This window comes from Leuciscus leuciscus (genome assembly GCF_965113295.1).
Source record: "Leuciscus leuciscus genome assembly, chromosome: 11".
NCBI classification, from domain to species: domain Eukaryota; kingdom Metazoa; phylum Chordata; class Actinopteri; order Cypriniformes; family Leuciscidae; genus Leuciscus; species Leuciscus leuciscus.
This window is the reverse complement of record NC_138735.1, coordinates 33,718,842-33,738,502: the sequence shown is the minus strand read 5'-3', so window position 1 is coordinate 33,738,502 and position 19,661 is coordinate 33,718,842. Positions and strand designations below refer to the sequence as shown.

The 19,661-nt window shown below is 43.4% G+C and overlaps 2 protein-coding genes across 6 annotated transcripts in view; one reads left to right on the top strand and one right to left on the bottom strand.

Moving 5' to 3' along the window:
* twsg1b (twisted gastrulation BMP signaling modulator 1b) overlaps positions 1-19,661 on the bottom strand; it is a 297,020-nt gene that overhangs the window by 226,425 nt on the left and 50,934 nt on the right. The window lies entirely within an intron of this gene.
* Positions 1,429-14,450, top strand: LOC309509809 (uncharacterized protein). Of its 5 annotated transcripts, XM_082184755.1 has the most exons (8): positions 1,429-1,544; positions 4,853-5,233; positions 5,346-5,412; positions 5,509-5,693; positions 12,339-12,493; positions 12,678-13,141; positions 13,411-13,616; positions 13,978-14,450. In XM_082184755.1, the coding sequence occupies exons 3-8, from the start codon at positions 5,397-5,399 to the stop codon at positions 14,182-14,184; spliced, it is 1,233 nt and encodes a 410-aa protein (XP_082040881.1). In that variant the 5' UTR covers positions 1,429-1,544; positions 4,853-5,233; positions 5,346-5,396; the 3' UTR covers positions 14,185-14,450. The 5 variants fall into 5 exon arrangements, with proteins under 5 accessions (XP_082040881.1, XP_082040883.1, XP_082040884.1 ...); XM_082184757.1 differs by having other exon boundaries at positions 4,853-5,412; XM_082184758.1 differs by having other exon boundaries at positions 4,853-5,416.

The following is a 19,661-nucleotide window of genomic DNA, read 5'->3' as shown; positions in this document are numbered from 1 at the left end:
TGACCCAGAATCTGATCCAGATGGAGAAGCAACGGATGAAGAAGTTGCAACTCAGCGGCTCCAGCAGGACGTTTCCGAATGGTTAGTTTAAAATATTATGTCTGGATACGGTACTTTATTCGGATGGTTTACAGTTATTATCATGTAGCTAACGCTAACCTACTGCCTTTTCATGAGAGATCTGTAACGTCTGTATTTATCTTATTACAATTACATCAAGCTGTGCGATCTTGAAATGCGGATATCGCATTTGCGCGCGCCATAACCAACCAGGTTATGCATTAGCTATGCATAACCTGCATAGCTAATGTTACAGCCACATTCTACGTGTAAAATCTAGGTAACCATAAACAGTAAAGCAACACACTTATATATAATTAGTTGACTTACTTGTCCGAGGTGTGTAGCTGAGCCAAAGAGAGTGATCCAGACTTTAGTTTCAGACGTTCAGCAACCCCAGCTCTGTATTGACCCTTCGGTGTTCATTTGTACATCCAATTATTGAGCAATTGTTACGCTTCGCTCGCTCAAAAGCCATGCTATCTCTCGTGGACAAACTAAAATTGCGCGCGCGTGTTCCTACTTCCTAGCTCATTTTCTCATGGGCGGAAAATATTCTCTGGGCGGGCAAAGCAGAGACAGGGGAGGTAACATTTCCTCCTTATGACGTCATAAGGAGGAGATTCAAGATCAGCGCGTATGAGCCTCCATTTTCTCAAAGGCAGAGAAAGATAGCAAAAGCTCGATTTACACCGATTTAAATTTAAATAGAAACTTGGGGACCATATACAGGCTAGGGGAACTCATATTAATGTTAAAAAACCTCAGAAAGTGAAAATTTCATGTCATGGGACCTTTAATAAACAAATGAGGGCCAGTTAGTATTGCTTTAAAGTTTGACTAAATATCTTTGTTGTTAGATTTTATTTAGAATAGAATGTGCAACTATCGCATATTTTATTGGGCAATACATAATTAAGCAGTGACTTCATTATTATCAAAATACTTTTACCATTAACTAAAATGTTTTGTTGGGAAAGGGACACATTATCTTTCCTCAGATCTACATTTTATAATCACTATGCAATTAAAAAGTATTTATTCTACTATGAATTTGTCCATGACAGGGTGGACCTATTTTTGGTTCGCTCCTATATTGTCAGCTTGCAGTTAATTTATAAAAAGTGCTGGAGCTTGACCAATATGCATTTCTAACAGCCCAATGTCTCTTTAATACAACACATAAGAAGTTAAATGGAAAATCTCGGATTTTTTTTAAGGAAATTGTGAAGTCTCAAAGGCACTTAATGGTGATTTTGACCCTTTTACTCTCACTCATTATTGCATATATAGGTTTTAGATAAGGTATTTGGCTTTGGGAACACCCCTAATCTACTCCAGTAAAACATTCTCACATTGTTTTGAGTCCAACGCCCATGGTGAGAACGTTCCGAAAGCACGTGATTTCAGGAATGAAATGCACACTATATATGACTGAGGCAGCAGCTGCAGGACAGATGGAGGAGGAACCTGAAACAGAACATGTAAGTACACCATACATTCCTTTATAAAAGATACAATTTGTAACTAATGCTTAGGCCTACATTACATCGTAATATAAAATAACTTATTTCTGTTCAAATCTAAGATGTGATATGATCTCTCTTCATGTTTACTGAAAAGACTTTAAACTAGTTTAACTTCAAAAAATAAAAGATGACATGTTTCAGGCATTTGGTGCCTGAAGCTTTATTTTACAGTTCATATCTGTACATGAACTAGGCTATTATCTGATATACTATAGGCTAATGTTAACTTCATAAATATGCGTCTGCCTTTATTTGAAGCATTCTTTGGTTCTCAACATATAAAACCTTGGATTACTTTAAGTTTCTGCAAGAGTTCAGTAAATTGCTCACATCGATTCAGTTCAGTGAAGGTTTCGTCAGATGGGGTCAGATTCCTGAAATTCAGCCAAGATTTGGCGGATGGAGAGATTCAAGTAGTGGAAAAAGTGCAGACAAGCTGGACAGTTCTCTGCTCTAGTAGTATCAGACATCTGCCAGATCAAAGGTGTATATAGCAGGATTTACACTCATTTACAGTGTTGGTTATAAACTGGATGTCATTTACGTTCCTTTCTATGAAAGTAAAAGAGTAGCAAAGCTCGACAGCACGTAGATGTGAATTTGAGAACTTGTACAATAAATGTTCGTACTTGTAGGCTACGAGAACATTTACACTCACAGCTCCAGTGTGAAAACCTGTAAAATAAAAATCTGAAGTTAAATGTTGAGATTTGCACTCGCAGACAACAATCACAAACCTGTATTCTTAATTTGAAGCTGCAGAAAAGTAGTCACAAATGTGTAAAATTCCATTCACAGAAATACAATGACTTGTAATATATATTAGCATTTATTCTTACATTCACATTCGCAGTACAACCTCAATTAGACACTTGCAACTTCACAAATCTGTCACTGCAATTTCAAATTTCGCGCCTTGACTTTTGCTACTCTTTTCGCGATATATTAGGAGCAAAACTAACTTGCGCACTTGCAACTCAGTGGCGGCGAGAGAGGAAGTGGGGTGAGAGGGGGGGGGGGTGTTCCAAGGAGCCGTTCTATTGGTGGGTGCCTAGCCAATGAAATGGGACTGTGCGAAACCCGCGTCCTCGGGGACGCTCACTGAAACGCTACACGGCTTAATGCATTAGACTGATACTGAAATAAATAAATGATATTTTCAAACTCAGTAAAAACACCATACTAATAATGCACATACTACAGAAAAGCAGATGAGCACAGAATATGAACGCAATGTGTTTAATTGTACGTTAAGCATTTTCCTCCCAAAGAAAACCAAGAAAACGCTTAATGAGGCTTAAAGGGATTGTTCGGAGTAAAAACAGCCTAGGGTCCTTTGCACCATGACCTCGAGCCAATTATTGACTCAAAAGATCTTTCATGCTTACCCTCCCGTGAAAGCTTCCTGGATCTCCTTTGTCCTGGTCAGTTGAAAATGTACAAATGCCTTTTATATTGCTATTGAACTGTCTTTGTATAGCTGAAGTAAGACAGAAAAATACTTGTCTTTATAAAATAAAAAAAGCTTCTGGTTTGGCTCGAGGTCATGGTGCAAAGGAGCCTAGGTTGATTTTACTCCGAACCATCCCTTTAATGGACCAACAGTTATAAAAAAATAAGAAAAACACACACAATTCGTTATAATGAATAAAACACAGGCTGCAGGTTTATTTGAACTGAACACAAATTTGCTTTCTTTCATCATATTGTGTGCTCATCTGCTTTTCTGTAGCATACATTATTAGTATGGTGTTTACTGAGTTTGATAATATCATTTATTTCTTTTAATGATCAGTCTAATGCATTTAGCCACATTAGCCTGCCAGAGGACTGCACATGATATAAAGAATAGAAGAAGAATAGAATAGAACGAGCCCTCATGAAAGTGCGTATCTATAGCTGCACGAATGATATTTCTCGTATCATTTATACGCCAAAACGAGTTTTTGCGTTCAAATGATACGCACTGTAAACCCCTTGGGTAGGATTAGGGGTGAGGAGAGCGTGCATATTACACGCCATAAAGTGCGTATCATATGCACGCGAAAACTGCGTATCATATATACGCAAAAATGTTGGCGTATAAATGACACGAGAAATATCATTCGTGCTATAGATACGTACTTTCATGAGAACGTGTTGGCCTTTAATATAGCGCTTTCATATGTACTACTGTACACCCAAAGCGCTTTATAATCATATCAGGGGATCTCTCCTCAACACCACCAGTGTGAGCATCCACTGGATGATGTGACGGCAGCCACAGAACAACGGCGCCAGTGCGCTCACCACACACACACACACACACACACACACACACACACACACACACACACACACACACACACACACACACACACACACACACACACACACACACACACACACACACACACACACACACACACACACACACACACACACACACACACACACACACACACACACACACACACACACACACACACACACACACACACACACACACACACACACACACACACACACACACACACACACACACACACACACACACACACACACACACGGAGAGAGGAGAGTGATGGAGCCAGTTCAGTGTAAGGGGATTATTAGGAGGCCATGATTGGTAAGGGCCAGTGGCTGGAATGTGGCCAGGACACCGGGGTTACACGCCATGGGATTTTTAATGACCAGAGAGAGTCAGGACCTCGGTTTAACGTCTCATCTGAAGGACGGTGCTCTTTGACAGTATAGTGTCCCCGTCACTACACTGGGGTGTTAGGACCCACACAGACCACAGGGTGAGCGCCCCCTACTGGCCTCACTAACACCTCTTCCAGCAGCAACCTGTTTTTCCCAGGAGTCTTCCATCCAGGTACTAACCAGCCTCAGCCCTGCTTAGCTTCAGTGGGAGACCAGTCTTGGGCTACAGGGTGATATGGGTGCTAAACAGCTGTGCTCTCCACAGTAAGACTGTTCCAGAAGATGCTGGGGCAGTGGTTGTGTTGAAAATCAATAACTGTGTACGTCCTTATGAGAAAAGTGAGTTTCATTTTACGCAATACTTGTTTAAGATCGATAATATATGTGTTGCGCTTGTATTATTCAAACAGATATATCATTATTTGTTCTGTACAGATTACGTTAAGGAATGGTGACTCACGAGTCACCTGGTTAAGCTGGTGTATTGTGTCAGATATATTGTTAAGCCGATAAACTTCATCAATAATGCTACTTTATACAGTATATGTAACATTTATTACTGTTTTGTTTATTTGCAGCGACACAAATACATTCAAGTACATAATGTAAACCAACCATTTCCATCAATATAAGCTAAGAGGCAACTACTACATTCAAATCTGCACTGTAATGTGAAAGTGTGGCATCGTTGCAGTCTAATGTATGTCTGTGCTGCCGAAGAAAGTTCAGTAAAGTGTTCAGACTGATTCCTGCCTCCTGTCCTGCGTTCTGACCGACGCTCCAGGGCAAGAACTAGGCCTATAGTTTCCTAAGCACCTGTAGTCCTTTCTCTTAAATAAAGATATAAGTTAAATTTCAGTTTCTTTGGAAGTGCTTCTCTGAGAGGCCGGAGGCAGGATGGTCATAGCTTTAGTATAAAAGCACCAGATACATTGTCCAAATCACTTACTAAAATAAAGGTAAGTCAGTTTCATATAACATTTGTATAATAATTGTCAGATATCCTTCCAGTTACATTTTGTATTTTCTGAGACATGTTTTTTAAACCTAAAATATCTGTTCTGCTTTCAGTACATTGTAGGAGAAACTCATTGCACACATTTTTGTGTAAACCTACTAAGGATGGCTGATAGCAAATGCAAGTATTATCTTATTTCATCAAACATTTGAAAACAATACCAGCCATCAATGTGATCTTTTCAGTCTTTAAAAATATACAATGTTTTTTCACCAGTGGCTGTGTCCCCGTTGAGCCCGGAGTTTGTACAAGAGCTTCTCCCTGCTGCCCAAAAGACAGCGCTTCTCTACCATCTCTCTTACCTGTGCCTGGGCAAGTTCACCAGCCTGGAGAGAATCATCAGGAGTCACGCTGTGGAAACCCAGCTTCTGTTCGGCTCCTCTGATAAAGCTATGTTGAAAGTACAGATACAGATTTCTCTTGATTTCATTATCTTGTCTCCTAGAAAGAAAAAAGGTGAAAGTGTATCAACTCACCAAACATGAAGGGTCTGTAGTAAGTAGCATGTCATATAGTCCGTCTTTTAGCTAGAGATTAATCTGAGCTAAACTGCAATGAGAGTCTCTCCCTTGTGTCATAATATCATAATGTGAGCCATGAAAAATCTTAGGTAAAATTTCTTTTATAACCTAAGAGTTTGTACTCATAATCTTGGTTGGATATGCTTCTTATATATTTTAAATGCATTTCTCACATTTTTAAAACTTTTAACTTAAATTATAATAACAACGGTTAATGCAGCAGCATTATGAACAGACAGATTTACAGGACAAATACAGTTGTGTCACAGTTGTGTTCTGATTAGTTTGGACCAGAGCCATAGAGAGAGAGAGTTGCGACACTCCCATAGACCTCCGTTGTAAATAATGGCGGCGCTTTTAACCGCCTACTTCCGGGATATGAAGATCGGAATAGTTCCAAACACTGTCATGTGGGCGTTGGACACCATTCACTTACATTGCTGCGCGTCGAGTTGTTCCAGAGTTAAGTTGCTGAAATATCGACCTCTTTTGAATTGTCAACTGTCTATATTGTATCAGAGGCCCTTTGCGATGCTTATACTGGTCTTCATTTGTACATGCACAGCGTAATTATTTATATTTTATGTTGGTTGTTTCAACCAATTTTCAAGCACTGCCTGCTAGCTAACGTTAGTTAGCTAGCGCGACTTCGTCAGCTAAGAGTTCGGTAATGAATCGCTACCACCTTTATAGCAACTTTTATTTAATTAAATTTTTTGGGATATACTAACTTTTCATTATGTTATTATTGTCTTGAGTGAAGCGGCTTGTGAGAACAATGCTGGACCTTTAGGATTGTTATGGCCATCACCAGTCCTGTCTGTTTCATGGATCACCTGCCCCTGGTTTTTGTTTTTCTTGTTCACACACACAAGCACACATTTTTGTTGTCTGTCATTGTTTAATAAAAAATATTTTATTTGAAAACCCATTTGTATCAGCCATGCTTAAATTCGTTTTTAATCTGTTATAGTTTTGATCATGTGTATGGCCTTAATCTTAAAATAATATTCTTAGTCTTAACATGATCATGTTTCACGTTGTGGTCCTGGGGGTGTCCACTTTCATCAGAAGAAGTGAGCTAGCTTCTAAGCGAATTCTGAACGGACCGCCACGGCAGACCTCTTGCGTGATCATGAAGGTAGGCTAATGGCTGAATCAAAATTTATAAGCAAAATCACGGGAATCAATAGCCTAATACAGCCCAGTTGTGCTAAAATAAATATCATGAGACGTCCATCATCAGATGAATGATATGGAAAAGTTAAGTTAGAGCCGCTAAAGCCAGTGCTACTACCCATGCGAACATGAACACTTAGCTTTTCCCTCCAAAAATATAGCCTAAAACTTATCTCCAAATGCAAAACTGACATTAACAAAATGCAATAATGCAATAACAGCTGAAAAAGTACTTGGGTGTGTGTTTTATTTTATATTTACCGTTCAATAATGCAATCGCTGCTGTCTGTCCCATAGAAGAACATGACAGCCAGCGTACGTTTTGGAACTATTGGGGCTTACATGAACCACGTGACAGCCATAGCGGCGACATCAAAGAGTGTCGCAACTCTCTCTCTCTATGGCTCTGGTTTGGACTTATCTACCTGTCATCATGTCACGTGTCATTATTAGTTCATCTATCTCACCTATCAGCTGTGTCTTGTCAGCTGTCTTAGTCTTGTCAGCTGTGTGTGTCTCGTTTCCCTGATCTGTTTCCCCAATGTATTTAAGCCCTGTGTTTTGCCTTGTTCATTGTCCGTTGTAAGTTGTATTTAGAGTGTGTGTGTTCCTGCCTGCTTCTGTTAAGAATTGTATTATTGTAGTAAAACGTTTGAATTGGAGCTCTGTGCCTCTTTGCCTTCTTCTGCCTCCACCACACCCTGACAGAGCAACGGAGCACCCAACATGGAGGATAGGGCAAGAATCATCCTCCTTGCTCAAGAGAGCCAAAATGTATTTTCTTTTGTTAAGGACTTTTTGTGTATTGCTGTCAACAGCACCCTCGATGACCTGAGCCTGAGCACCTTATTCCGGCTCGGGGTAACATTCAACCAGCACATCGACTAGGGGTGTGAACCGACACTGGTCTCACGGTTCGGTTCGATTACGATTATCATGTCATCAATTCAGTTCAATTCGATATCACAATGCATCGCGATGCACTGCATCCTCAATTTTAAATTTTACTTCAAAAGTGATGTGCGCGCGCTTGTCTGTGTGTGTGCTCGCCTGTTCGGGAATTCGCAGTGACAGAAACAGTGACATTCCAGACAGTTTAAGTTAGGGGTAAAAAAAAAAAAAATCGATATTGCAATATATTGTTGTGCTCTCTGTCGCAATAAATAATCGATACACTAACGCCCAATATCGATATTTTATTACAACACAAAATGATTAATTTACCCGTTGTCAGTGTCACTGTCACTACCCAATATCTACCATTCTGTTTGCGGGGGGCGCTGTTCGAGTAAATAGGGGTAAAGTGGCGCAAACAGCGGCCGGTGAAGAACACAAGTTAACTAACAACAACAGAGAATTGCAGAAAAAAAGAGAAGCGAGAAGAATGGCGGAAAACAATAAAAAACTAATCAAAGACCCACCCGTTAGTTTCCACTCTAAAGTGTGGAGACACTTCGGGTTTTACGAGACAGTCGACGGAAAGGCACTGGATAAAGACTATGCAATCTGCAAGAACTGCTTTGCAAAGATAAAATATAACAGCAACACTACGAATCTGCAAATGCACCTCGTTCGCTATCACGGTGAACTACTCTCAGGTGATAATGAGGGCAAACCAAGTCAGCCGACAATCACTACTGCGTTCAAAGCAAAGCTCCCCTTTGGGTCGCCGAGGGCACAGAGTATCACTAAGTCCATCGCCTAATTTATTTGCAAGGACCTTCGCCCTTACAGCGTGGTCGAGAATGATGGATTTTGCAGAATGTTGACAACACTGGAACCGAGATACCGAGTCGTCGGCACTTTACAGACAAAGTAAACAGACACGGTTTACAGTAACTTACTACTGACGTTTCAGTATTATGGTTTACACATGTTAATGTTCATGTTGTTTTGTAATGTTCATGCACTTGTATCTGTCTAGATGTACAGTGTTTACATTTAAGACCAGGAGGCAGTGAGTTATTATGCAAATACATATTTCTTTGCACAATGTTGGAAATGTTGGCATTAATAAATGCATAAAATTTCCTTATTTCCTTATTCCTTCTTTTTCTTTTCAGTCACATATATCGTGATATATCGTTGATGAAATTTCTTCCAATATATTGAATATCGTAGATATCGCGAATCGTGATATTATCATATCGTGGACCACATATCGCCACAGAATTGAATCGTGAGGTACCTGTATCGTCCCACCCCTAGTTTAAGTTTCAAGGGAGTAAACTTGTCAAGGGAGTAAAGTTTGTTTATGCCATTAAAGGTGCAATGTGTGATATTTCTGAGAACTATTGACAGAAATGCAATTTAAGATCCATAACTATGTTTTCAGTGGTGTATAAAGACCTTACTTAATGAACCGTTATGCTTTTATTATCTTAGAATGAGTCATTTATATCTACATAACCGCGGGCACCCCCTTCTATGAAGGTCGACATATTGTGACGTCATGTTTCTACCGTAGCCGACAGCGAACAGACAGCGCTACAGAGCGCGTTTCATCACTAACTTGAATGAGAAGCAGCAGAAAAAGACGCAGCAGAATACTCAGGTTGTCCCTGACTCTGCAAACGTGGAGAAAAACATGCTGTCTGAACGACGCCTCGGACATCGTAACGTTAGCTATTTCCCCTTACCTAGCTGCCTTGATGCTCTTATCCATAGCTCTTATCTTACATGGAAACAGGCTATGGTAAAGTCAGTGAATAAAAGACTAACACAATGATGAACAAGTAAAAATAACAATCGCAATAACGTAGTTTTACTGAATAATTAAGTCAATATAATTTAATATAAAATATAATATAAAGAAACCTTATTGCTTGACTTGCTACTCTCTGCTGACTCAGACGACGACATTTTCCGATCCTACGTCGGCCACCTAGCCTCTCATTCGAGTTTGCAATTTGAGGGATAGGCCGTGAGTGACTGACTGTTTGCAATTAGCAAACCTCACCACTAGATGTCGCTAAAAATTAGACACTGCACCTTTAAGAAAAGGAAAATCTGTCAAATAAATTTTGTTTTAAAGAAATGTTCATTTAAAAGCAGCGCTCATTAATCAGTGTATTATGTTACCATTAATTGCCGAATCCGCTGTTGAAGGTGACGATCATCCATTTATTATCACGCGTAACAACACAGAATATTTGTAATTTGACCATCGGGTGCGGATACTTAAATCAGAGAAAATTATTGGGGCGGGTGGATGATTTATTTTTGGCTGCGGATTCGGCGTTGGAGCTCATCCGCGCATCTCTAGCAGCAGGCGTTAACAGCTCGGGGTGAAAACGGCTAATGTGGTTAATCAAGTGAAATGAGCGCACACAGAGCGTCTTCTGTAGTTGGGAGCATTTTTATTTTCTCACACTCGCGTCTCGCCTCCCTCTGCCATTGTATGCTACCGGGACAAAGCACGTACGCGACAAATGACGTCAGAAAAGCGGCAGTACATTATAATCGGTTATGGTCTATTACTGAACCCATACCGAATCGTCCTCGTCTGCATCGCGATGCATTGTAGAAATGATACATTTTTACACCCCTAACAACGACCTCCCAGACACCTCCGGACTGGACTGGAGGGAGACTGTCATCCGGTGTCTGGAGAGCGCCGTGCCCTGATCCAGAGCACAGCCAGAGCCAGGGAATCTTCACGTCCTGCCTGACCAGCCTGATCTTCACGTCACGCCTGACCAGCCTGATCTTTACATCACGCCTGACCAGCCTGATCTTCACGTATTGCCCGCCGAGCCAGAGACTGTAAACGTCATGCCCACTGAGCCTTCTTCACCACTGGCCCCGTCCAGCCCTGAGCCTTCACCGCTGGTCCCGTCCAGCCCAGAGCTCGTCTTGACACCAGAGCCTGAATTCCCACCCAGCCTCCCTCTCCCACCTCCTCCCATCTGCCTCCTCTCTACCTTTCCTCCTCCACTGCCTGTCAGCCCCTCGGCTCCTCTATCCACCTTTGGGGAGGTGGAGTCACCGTTGGTCTGCCTGTCACCAGCTCCATCAGGGTCGGAGCATCCCCGGTCTCCACCTCCCACCTCCGCTACCTGGACTCCGCCTCAGCCCGTCGAGCCATCGACTCAGCCTTGGCTCCAACCGCCCTCAGCTCCACCATGGATCCTCAATCCACCAGCTCTGCCAGGCTCTCTCATCCCTCCGGCTCCGCCTTGGTCCCTTGTCGACCCTCACTCGCACTGGGACTACCCCCCTGGCTTCGCTTCGTCACTTCGTCCCTCAGGCTCAGTTGAGCTCCTCACTCCCTCCGGCTCCACCTGGGTCTTCGGCCGCTTCGGCGGCGCCGCGTCCTTCGGGGTCCCCGCCTGTGCTTCAGTCGCCGGAGCCGCCAGCTTCGCTGTGTCCTGCCGGGACCTCAGTGTCACCCTGGTGCGTCGGCTCTTCGGTTCCACCCTAGTCTCCTGTCCCACCTGCTCCGCTCCCGTCAGTCGGCCCTCCTGGAGTCATCAGCCCTGCCTCCACCATGGCTCCTCCCTCCGTCGACTCCGCCCTGGCCGTCGGCACTGCCTGCTCCGCCCTGGCCACCTGCACTGCCTGCTCCGCCCTGGCCGCCTGCACTGCCTGCTCCGCCCTGGCCACCTGCACCACCCTGGTCCCTCCTGTCTTCTGTATGCCTTCACCTGCTCTTCGTCCTTCTCCTGAGTCCCCTCCCTCCGCAGTTGGTCTTCTATGGCGCGAGGACGCGCCTACCGGGAGGGGGGAGTAATGTCACAGTTGTGTTCTGTTTAGTTTGGATTTGTCTACCTGTCATCATGTCACGTGTCATTATTAGTTAATCTGTCTCACCTGTTACCTCGTTAGTCTTGTTAGCTGTGTCTCGTTTCCCTGATCTGTTTCCCCATGTATTTAAGCCCTGTGTTTTGCCTAGTTCATTGTCCTTTGTAAGTTGTATTTAGAGTGTGTGTGTTCCTTCCTGCTTGCCTCTGTTAAGAATTGTATTATTGTAGTAAAACGTTTGAATTGGCTTTATGCACAGCTGCATTACTTCCTGAACTTCAGCCAGCTCCTTTGTTTCCTGTCTGCCATTATTGGACAAACTGATTAATCCAGGTGTGCCTGACCTCAGTAGTCACAACAACAATAATCAGACACACCTGGATTAATCAGTTTGTCCAATAATGGCAGACAGGAAACAAAGGAGCTGGCTGATGTTCAGGAAGTAGTGCAGCTGTGCATAAAGCCAATTGGAGCTATGTGCCTCTTCGCCGCCTTCTGCCTGCACCATACCCCTGACAACAGGCAATAAGAGTTCTGAATGTTTTGTCGCATCAGTGTGACTGTCGGTTTTTTAATTCTAAGATACTTGTCTCTTAATTCTAGTGTATTTTGACCAGTGATAACCTGGTTCAGTCGCAGTTTCCCATGTTGATGACAGCTGTGAAGAAAAATAAGGCGATTTTGGCGGTCAAATCCTTAGGAAATGCACAAGCCTGGATCACAGACATTATCATTGATGTGGAAAAGATAGTGGATAGGTAAGAATATTTTCCTCATGAAAACATTTAAAAATACCTTGAGCAATTGAATTATTCTTCTACATGCAACTGCTACAATCAGGCAAAAGTATGAACATATTTTAAGATAAACTTTTAAGCTAGTTACACAGCCAATTGTTATAAAATGCTAATTTACCAGCATAATTTCTTCAATTTTGTATAGGTTTGTTTCACACGTTGAAGATGTAGTATCGGCCGCCAGTGATGTTTACCAGGAAAAAGAAGATACAGATAAAAAGATTACAGAACAAGACCAAGAGTTGAAGCTGACTGAAAAAGCCCTGAATGATATGAAATCTGAACTCCAGGAAACCACAGCAGAGCTTCATGAAACTGAGAAAAAGATAAAAAGCAAAAACCACGAGATTCAAGAATTTGCCAGATCCATAACTCAAAAAAGTAGATGCCTCGGCATCTTCGCTGCAGTCGTTCCATGCATCGGGCCAATTGTTAAAAGCATTTATGATGCAGCACATGATCCTGAACAAGTTGCACATTTGAAGGCTCTTGCAGCTGAACTGAATATCCTCATCGCTGATAAGACTGCTCTGAAGCAGAAAGAGTGGCAGGTCCAACTCCATATCATTGATTGGCAGATGAAGGCTGACAGAGCCAGTACTGACAGGAGTGAGTCTGTTTTCTTTCATGTTTAAAGTATTCTTACATGACAAGTCATGCTTAAAGGAGCCGTATGTAAGATTGTGGCCAAAACTGGTACTGCAATCACTTTCAAATTACTGTAGAGCGGTGTACCCCCCCCCCCCCCCATTTCTTACATACATTTCTTACATACATTTCTTACATACAGCTCCTTTAAGACTGTCCCAAGATTCAAGTCGAGTTTAAGACAAGGAGCGAATGTGTGGCTTGTTGAAACCTTTATTTCCCCTCTGCAGAGTCCATACCCGACCCCATCCATCTACCTGAAGTTCAGAAAAGCTTGACAAAAATTCATGACATTCTGGGTGAGCTCCTAAACTTCTGGGTGAAAGTTCGTGTGTTGCTGGACTCCCTGAAACAGAAGACCTTTGCTGGAGAAGATCTTATCGAAGACCTTTTCCTAAAAGATGAATTTCTTGATTCAATCAAAAAAGCCACAGAGGTAAAATTAATGTTTACAAGAACATTTCCAGGAAGATATTATTCTTATTCTTATTATCTTTATTTGTTCCTGAGTGGAAGGCTTGGGTGTTCCCTCTGAAATGGCAGTCTAATTTTTTTCATCTAAAAGTCTAACGTGACTTTGCCTTGGCCTTTGGCTTGCTTAGTTGGGGACATTTAATATTCAACAATATTATTGATCTGCCTTACTAAATGTGGACGATGACGCAATTTTCTTCTAGAAACAAACTGGTTGTTTTATTTTCATGTTCTCAATGTGAAGCTGCTTTGATGCAATCTGTATTGTAAAAAGCGCTATATGAATAAAGGTGACTTGACTTATAAATGTTTTAATTCCACAGGCTTGGAGCTGTTTTGGTTCAGACTGTAAAAAAGCATCCGTCATCTTTCAGCTCCAGACCAAAGATGCCTACAAGTTTCTGGAGGTCAGTCCTTCCTCTCTCTCCAAGGAGGAGTGGCAAATACAGTACAAACGTGTAAAGAAACAACTGGAGGAAATAGACCCACCAAAACGTGTGACATCCTCTGTTACACCTGCCATTTATTAATGATCTACAGAGCGCTGACACACTCATCGCCCTATGAGTTTTCTGCCTCATGATGCTGGTAACCTGGTATGATGATGTTTAGCCTTTATAAACACTGTACTTGTAAACTGCAGAGTTCTGTAATCCTTTCTACTTAATGCCTAAAACACTCTTTATATACTCCTCTCTGTATGTATCATCTCTTTATGAGCTCTTGCAAAAATACTCTTGTTGAATGGATAAAAATGGACGAATGCTTCTACTAATAAAGTTTGATAACATTATTATTGACTTTTGTTTAAAAAAAATCTTACATACCTAGTGAAAAAAAAACCTATAACAAAATGTATTTAAAATACATTTATTTCATACTAAGTATGTTACAAACCCATTCATATATTTACTGACATATCGCTTGAGAGTTACTGATATAAATATTATAATTGCGCAATACAAATTTCTTAATATTAAGCCTAATTTCACTATTAGTAAGTGTGGTACTGTAATTTAACTTTACAAAACAAGAGATGATGGCACAAGATTTCCTTGGTTAATCACTCGTTAATCCCGACTGAACTGTCTTCCATGTGTGTGTACACTGCACTACAACCTCATCTTGTTCTATATCTCTGTCACGAATCACACACAAAAGAGAGAGATCCAAGTGCAGTTAATTTATTGGGGTAATCCGTACTCACAATCAGTTCAGGCAAATGGTCAAAATCCAATAAGTCAATCCAAGAACAGGCAGCGAACAAGAACAGAAGTGTGAGGACATTAAACAAGGATTCCGTGACAAACACTGAAACTGACAGGGTATATATACACAAGTGCTAAACGAGGTGACGAGAAACAGCTGAACACAATGAACACTCAGTGACAGACAGGATCATGGGAAATGTAGTAACAGAGTGTAGGACACCGTGCGGGAAGAGGACCTCTAGTGGACACCCAGGGAACACAAACCAGACACTGTGACAATCTCTCCCTAGTGTTCATTCTTTGTAATAAGTCTATGTAGACACATCTACAGAGCCCCTTTTCGTGGTGGTGGAAAAAAATGTAGGTTGGGAGAATTTTTTTTTCCAAATCTTGCATTCCCTCGAGAAACTTTGCGTTCCTTTGCAAAGTTATTTGCATTCCCACGCAAAACCTGTTTTGAGCTCTGACAGACACTTCCTGTTTAATGTCCCGCTGGCAGTGCTTCAGAGCTCCGTACGTTAATGGATCGTTTCATAGTGTTTGAACTTGGACTCAAATATAAAGGAATGCGGTCAGTGCTTAACTCAATGAGTTCAGTGAAGTTGGCAATATTCACATAGGCTATTCGAACTTCCCTATTCTTGAGCTAAACGTTATTAAAACACAAACGACACCTATTTACAATCACAGTAACCTAGACAACGAGCTACAACCCAATTCTCATCCCCTCTGTACTTAAAAATGTGGTCGATCTAGTGACTGAAAAGACTATAACATCATTCCTTGTTTATTTTACTTGAGTTATTATAATATGCTACTTAGACCTAATCATTTTTTAACATTCCTATGAACCAGGTTTAATTGCAATAAAGAAAGTAGTATTTGGGTGTAATAAAACTTTTAAAAAAACCTCTAAAACTCTAATGTTGTTAAAACTGGGTGGAAATACTGCCTTGGTGGCACTTTTTTCGGTCCTCCAAAACTAGGGTCCTGGAAATGCGTTCCTGGGACTGCAGTTCTCCGACTCGGTAGGTGGCGCTGTCACAAAAAACTAACATTGGTAAGCGCGGGTGGGCAAAGGTGAGGTTTAGTTTCTTTTGTTTCTGAGAGTTAGTTTCTTGTCATTTAATATCTATTTTTATGTTAAAAATGAAGTTAATCTTATTGAAGGGTTATGGAACATGAAGTATGTATTCGTTTGAAGTGTTTAACCAAGATCTGTGGCTAAAATTATCTGTTTTGACTGACAGGCCAATGGCGAAACTGAAGAAAGGCCTCTTTTTCATAAATGTTCCTTTTTTATTCACCCAGGTAACGTTATGTTTTATATCCATGTTCTTGTTAATATTGTTTTGAATTCATGAAAAATGTTTTATAGTGAGAAAAATGTTTAATATGGTGGATCTGTTCATATGCAGTTTATCTGAAAACGTACTCGGTTACTAACGTAACCTCGGTTCTCTCTAGAAGAGGGAACGAGTACTGCGTAAGATATCTTACGCTCGGGGAAAATCCTTTTCCGCGAGATATTGAAGCCAAAAATTATCCTTAATTTTGTAATAATGCAAAACGCGTTGCAGCACCAATGCAGACATAGGCGAGACAGCTCGCGCGCCTATTGGCTGCTCTGCGGCAACTGCAGCAGCCTATCGAGCGAGGCCTGGCGTGACGTCAGACCCAATCAGGGCACTTCGCGCCCGCTGCGTCACGTCCCGCCGAAATGGGCGTGGTCTAGGCCTATAAATATCGCTCGCAAGCAGCTATTATCTGGTTTTTCATCATCGAAGCAACCAGAGCGTGTGCATGCACGGCAAGATACGCAGTACTCGTTCCCTCTTCTAGAGAGAACCGAGGTTACGTTAGTAACCGAGTACGTTCTCTTACGAGAGGTCTCTCGTACTGCGTAAGATATCTTACGCTAGGGGACCCAATGTAAAACGCCGTGCATGCTGAGATCTGACACCAAAGACCCAAGGGCGAAAGCCCGGGGTACATATAGTGCACAATCACTCAGTGAACTCACAGAGAGTCCGGGAAGAAGGAGGGGTGCAGCCTCACTTTTCCACATAAAGTAGCATCGATGGGACGCGAATTTCATCATACAGACAGGGCGGGGTACGGCCTGAACTGATGGGGAAAAATGTGGGTCTTACACAGTTTGCCCAGCTTTAAACTGTCGAACATTGAGCTGTGCTCAGCAAACGCAGCATTCTGAGCTGAACGCATCAGGTCAGATAATACTGGTAGTTTAGACCGACAGCAGCCTGGCCTGCAGGGCGGGAACCTCTAGGTTATAAAACCTTATAAATGTAGACGGGGAGGCCCAGCCTGCCGCCATACAAATATCTTGCAAGGCAATCCCACTTGACCAGGCCCACGAAGAGGCCATGCCTCTCGTGGAATGCGCTCTGACACCCAAAGGGCACTGCATGCCCTTGGAGGCGTATGCCAGCGCTATAGCATCAACTATCCATCTGGATAGGCTCTGTTTCGACGCGGCTAGTCCCTTAGAACGTCCGCTAAACGAAACAAAGAGCTGTTCCGTCTGTCTGAAAACAGACGAGCGAGACACATAAGCTCGTAATGCCCTGACTGGGCAAAGGAGGCTCGCGTCTCTTTCCTCATCAGGGACCGGTAGGGCTGACAGAGAGATAATCTGCGCCCTAAACGGTGTGTTGAGGGATTTTGGAACATAACCGTGCTTAGGTTTGAGTATAACTTTTGAGTCATTGGGCCCAAACTCCATGCACGCCGCGCTCACAGAGAGCGCGTGCAGATCCCCTATGCGCTTCACTGAAGCGAGAGCCAGCAAAAACACCGTTTTGAAAGACAGGTGTTTCAAATCGATTGACTGTAAAGGCTCAAATGGCGCACCTTTCATGGCTTCCAGAACCGTAGAAAGGTCCCATACGGGGACTGAGGGAGGTCTGGGAGGATTCAGTCTCTTAGCTCCTCTAAGGAAGCGGATGACTAAATCGTTCCTTCCTATTGACTGACCAAGCGTTGTTTCTGAGAACGCTGCTATGGCCGCCACATAAACTTTGAGCGTGGAGGGGGCCCTGCCCCCATCCAACAGCTCTTGTAGGAAGGAAAGCACCTCCGTCACATCACAGTTTGTGGGTGACACACCACGGGCTGTGCACCAGCCCGAAAACACTGACCATTTCGAAGAATAGAGTCGTCTTGTAGACGGAGCTCTAGCCTGCGTGATCGTGTTTAACACTCCTTTAGGGAGTCCAACATGTACCCGTTGATGGCCCAGACATGAAGGGACCATAGTTCCGGGTGAGGATGCCAGATCGAGCCGCGGGCCTGTGAGAGGAGATCTCTCCTCACTGGTACTGGCCACGGGGCAGTACTTGCTAACTGCATCACGGCCGGGAACCAAGGTTGGTTTTTCCAGAACGGTGCTACCAGCAGTACTGAGCATCCTTCTTCCCTGATCCGCTCTATCACCTGAGGCAGGAGAGAGACGGGGGGAAAAGCATAGAGCGGGCGGCGGGGCCACACATGGGCCAGCGCGCTCCTGCTCTTGGAGAAAAATTCTTGACAGTGAGCGTTTTCTTGAGACGCAAACAGGTCCACTTCCGCTCTGCCGAATTTCTTCCACAGCAGTTGGACTGTCTGTGGGTGTAGAGACCATTCGCCTGCCGGAACATTGTTCCTGGACAGTCTGTCTGGTCCTATATTCATGATCCCTGGCACGTGCGCTGCTCTGAGCGAGCGCAGGTTGCACTGAGCCCATACCAGGAGGCGTTCTGCCAGCCTGTACAGTTTCTCGGATCTGATGCCGCCCTGGCGATTTATGTAGGACACCACAGACATGTTGTCCGAACGGACCAAGACGTGGTGACCTTTTATTTGGGGACAAAAACGCGTCAGCGCGTTGTCTACTGCCAGCATTTCGAGGCAGTTTATGTGCAGGAGCTTCTCCCGTTCTGACCACTGGCCGAAGAACGGTCTGCCCTCGAGCAGCGCTCCCCATCCCGAGGTGGACGCGTCCGTGGACACCACTTTCACCCTCGAGGAAGTCCCCAGGCTTACACCTGATTGGTACCAGTCGTTCGCTTTCCAGGGTTTCAGAGCTGTAACGCATTTCTGATTGACCCTGAGGCGAAGCAAACCGGGTGCCCATGCTTCGCGTGGGACTCGCGCTTTCAGCCAAAACTGCAGCGGGCGCATTCGGAGCAGACCCAGCTGGAGCACTGACGATGCTGAGGCCATGAGACCTAGCATCTTCTGAAATCTCTTGAGCGGGACAGACGCGCCGCAGCGAAAAGAGTTCGCTGTGCGTCGAATGTCTACCGCGCGCTGTTGTGATAGTCGCGCTATCATGGATAGTGAGTCCAGTTCTGTGCCCAGGAAAGATATTTTCTGACTGGGTGACAGGGAGCTCTTCGCCCAATTGACACTCAGACCCAAATCCTTTAGGTGATCGAGTAAAATGGTCGTGTGTTCTATGAGCACTGCGCGAGATTGCGCTAGAATCAGCCAATCGTCCAAATAGTTCAGCACTCGCATGCCTCTCATTCTGAGGGGTGCGAGCGCCGCATCCATGCACTTCGTAAATGTACGGGGTGCTAGGGACAAACCGAACGGCAGGACTGTGTACTGATATGCCTGGCCCTCGAAGGCGAATCTCAAATATCGCCTGTGACGTGACGCTATCTGTATTTGAAAATACGCGTCTTTCAGATCTATTGACACAAACCAATCTCCTTGGCGAATCTGCACAAGGATTTGCCTGGTCGTGAGCATCCTGAACTGTCGCTTCACAAGCACTTTGTTCAGTTGCC

Bases quoted from the DNA above. Each gene is read 5' to 3' on its own strand.
- LOC309509809 (XM_082184754.1), top strand. From the start codon at position 1,473: ATGAAATGCACACTATATATGACTGAGGCAGCAGCTGCAGGACAGATG. The intron at 5,413-5,508 runs GCAAGTATTATC...TTTTTTCACCAG, and splicing joins AAGGATGGCTGATAGCAAAT to TGGCTGTGTCCCCGTTGAGC. The intron at 13,617-13,977 runs GTAAAATTAATG...TTAATTCCACAG, and splicing joins CAATCAAAAAAGCCACAGAG to GCTTGGAGCTGTTTTGGTTC.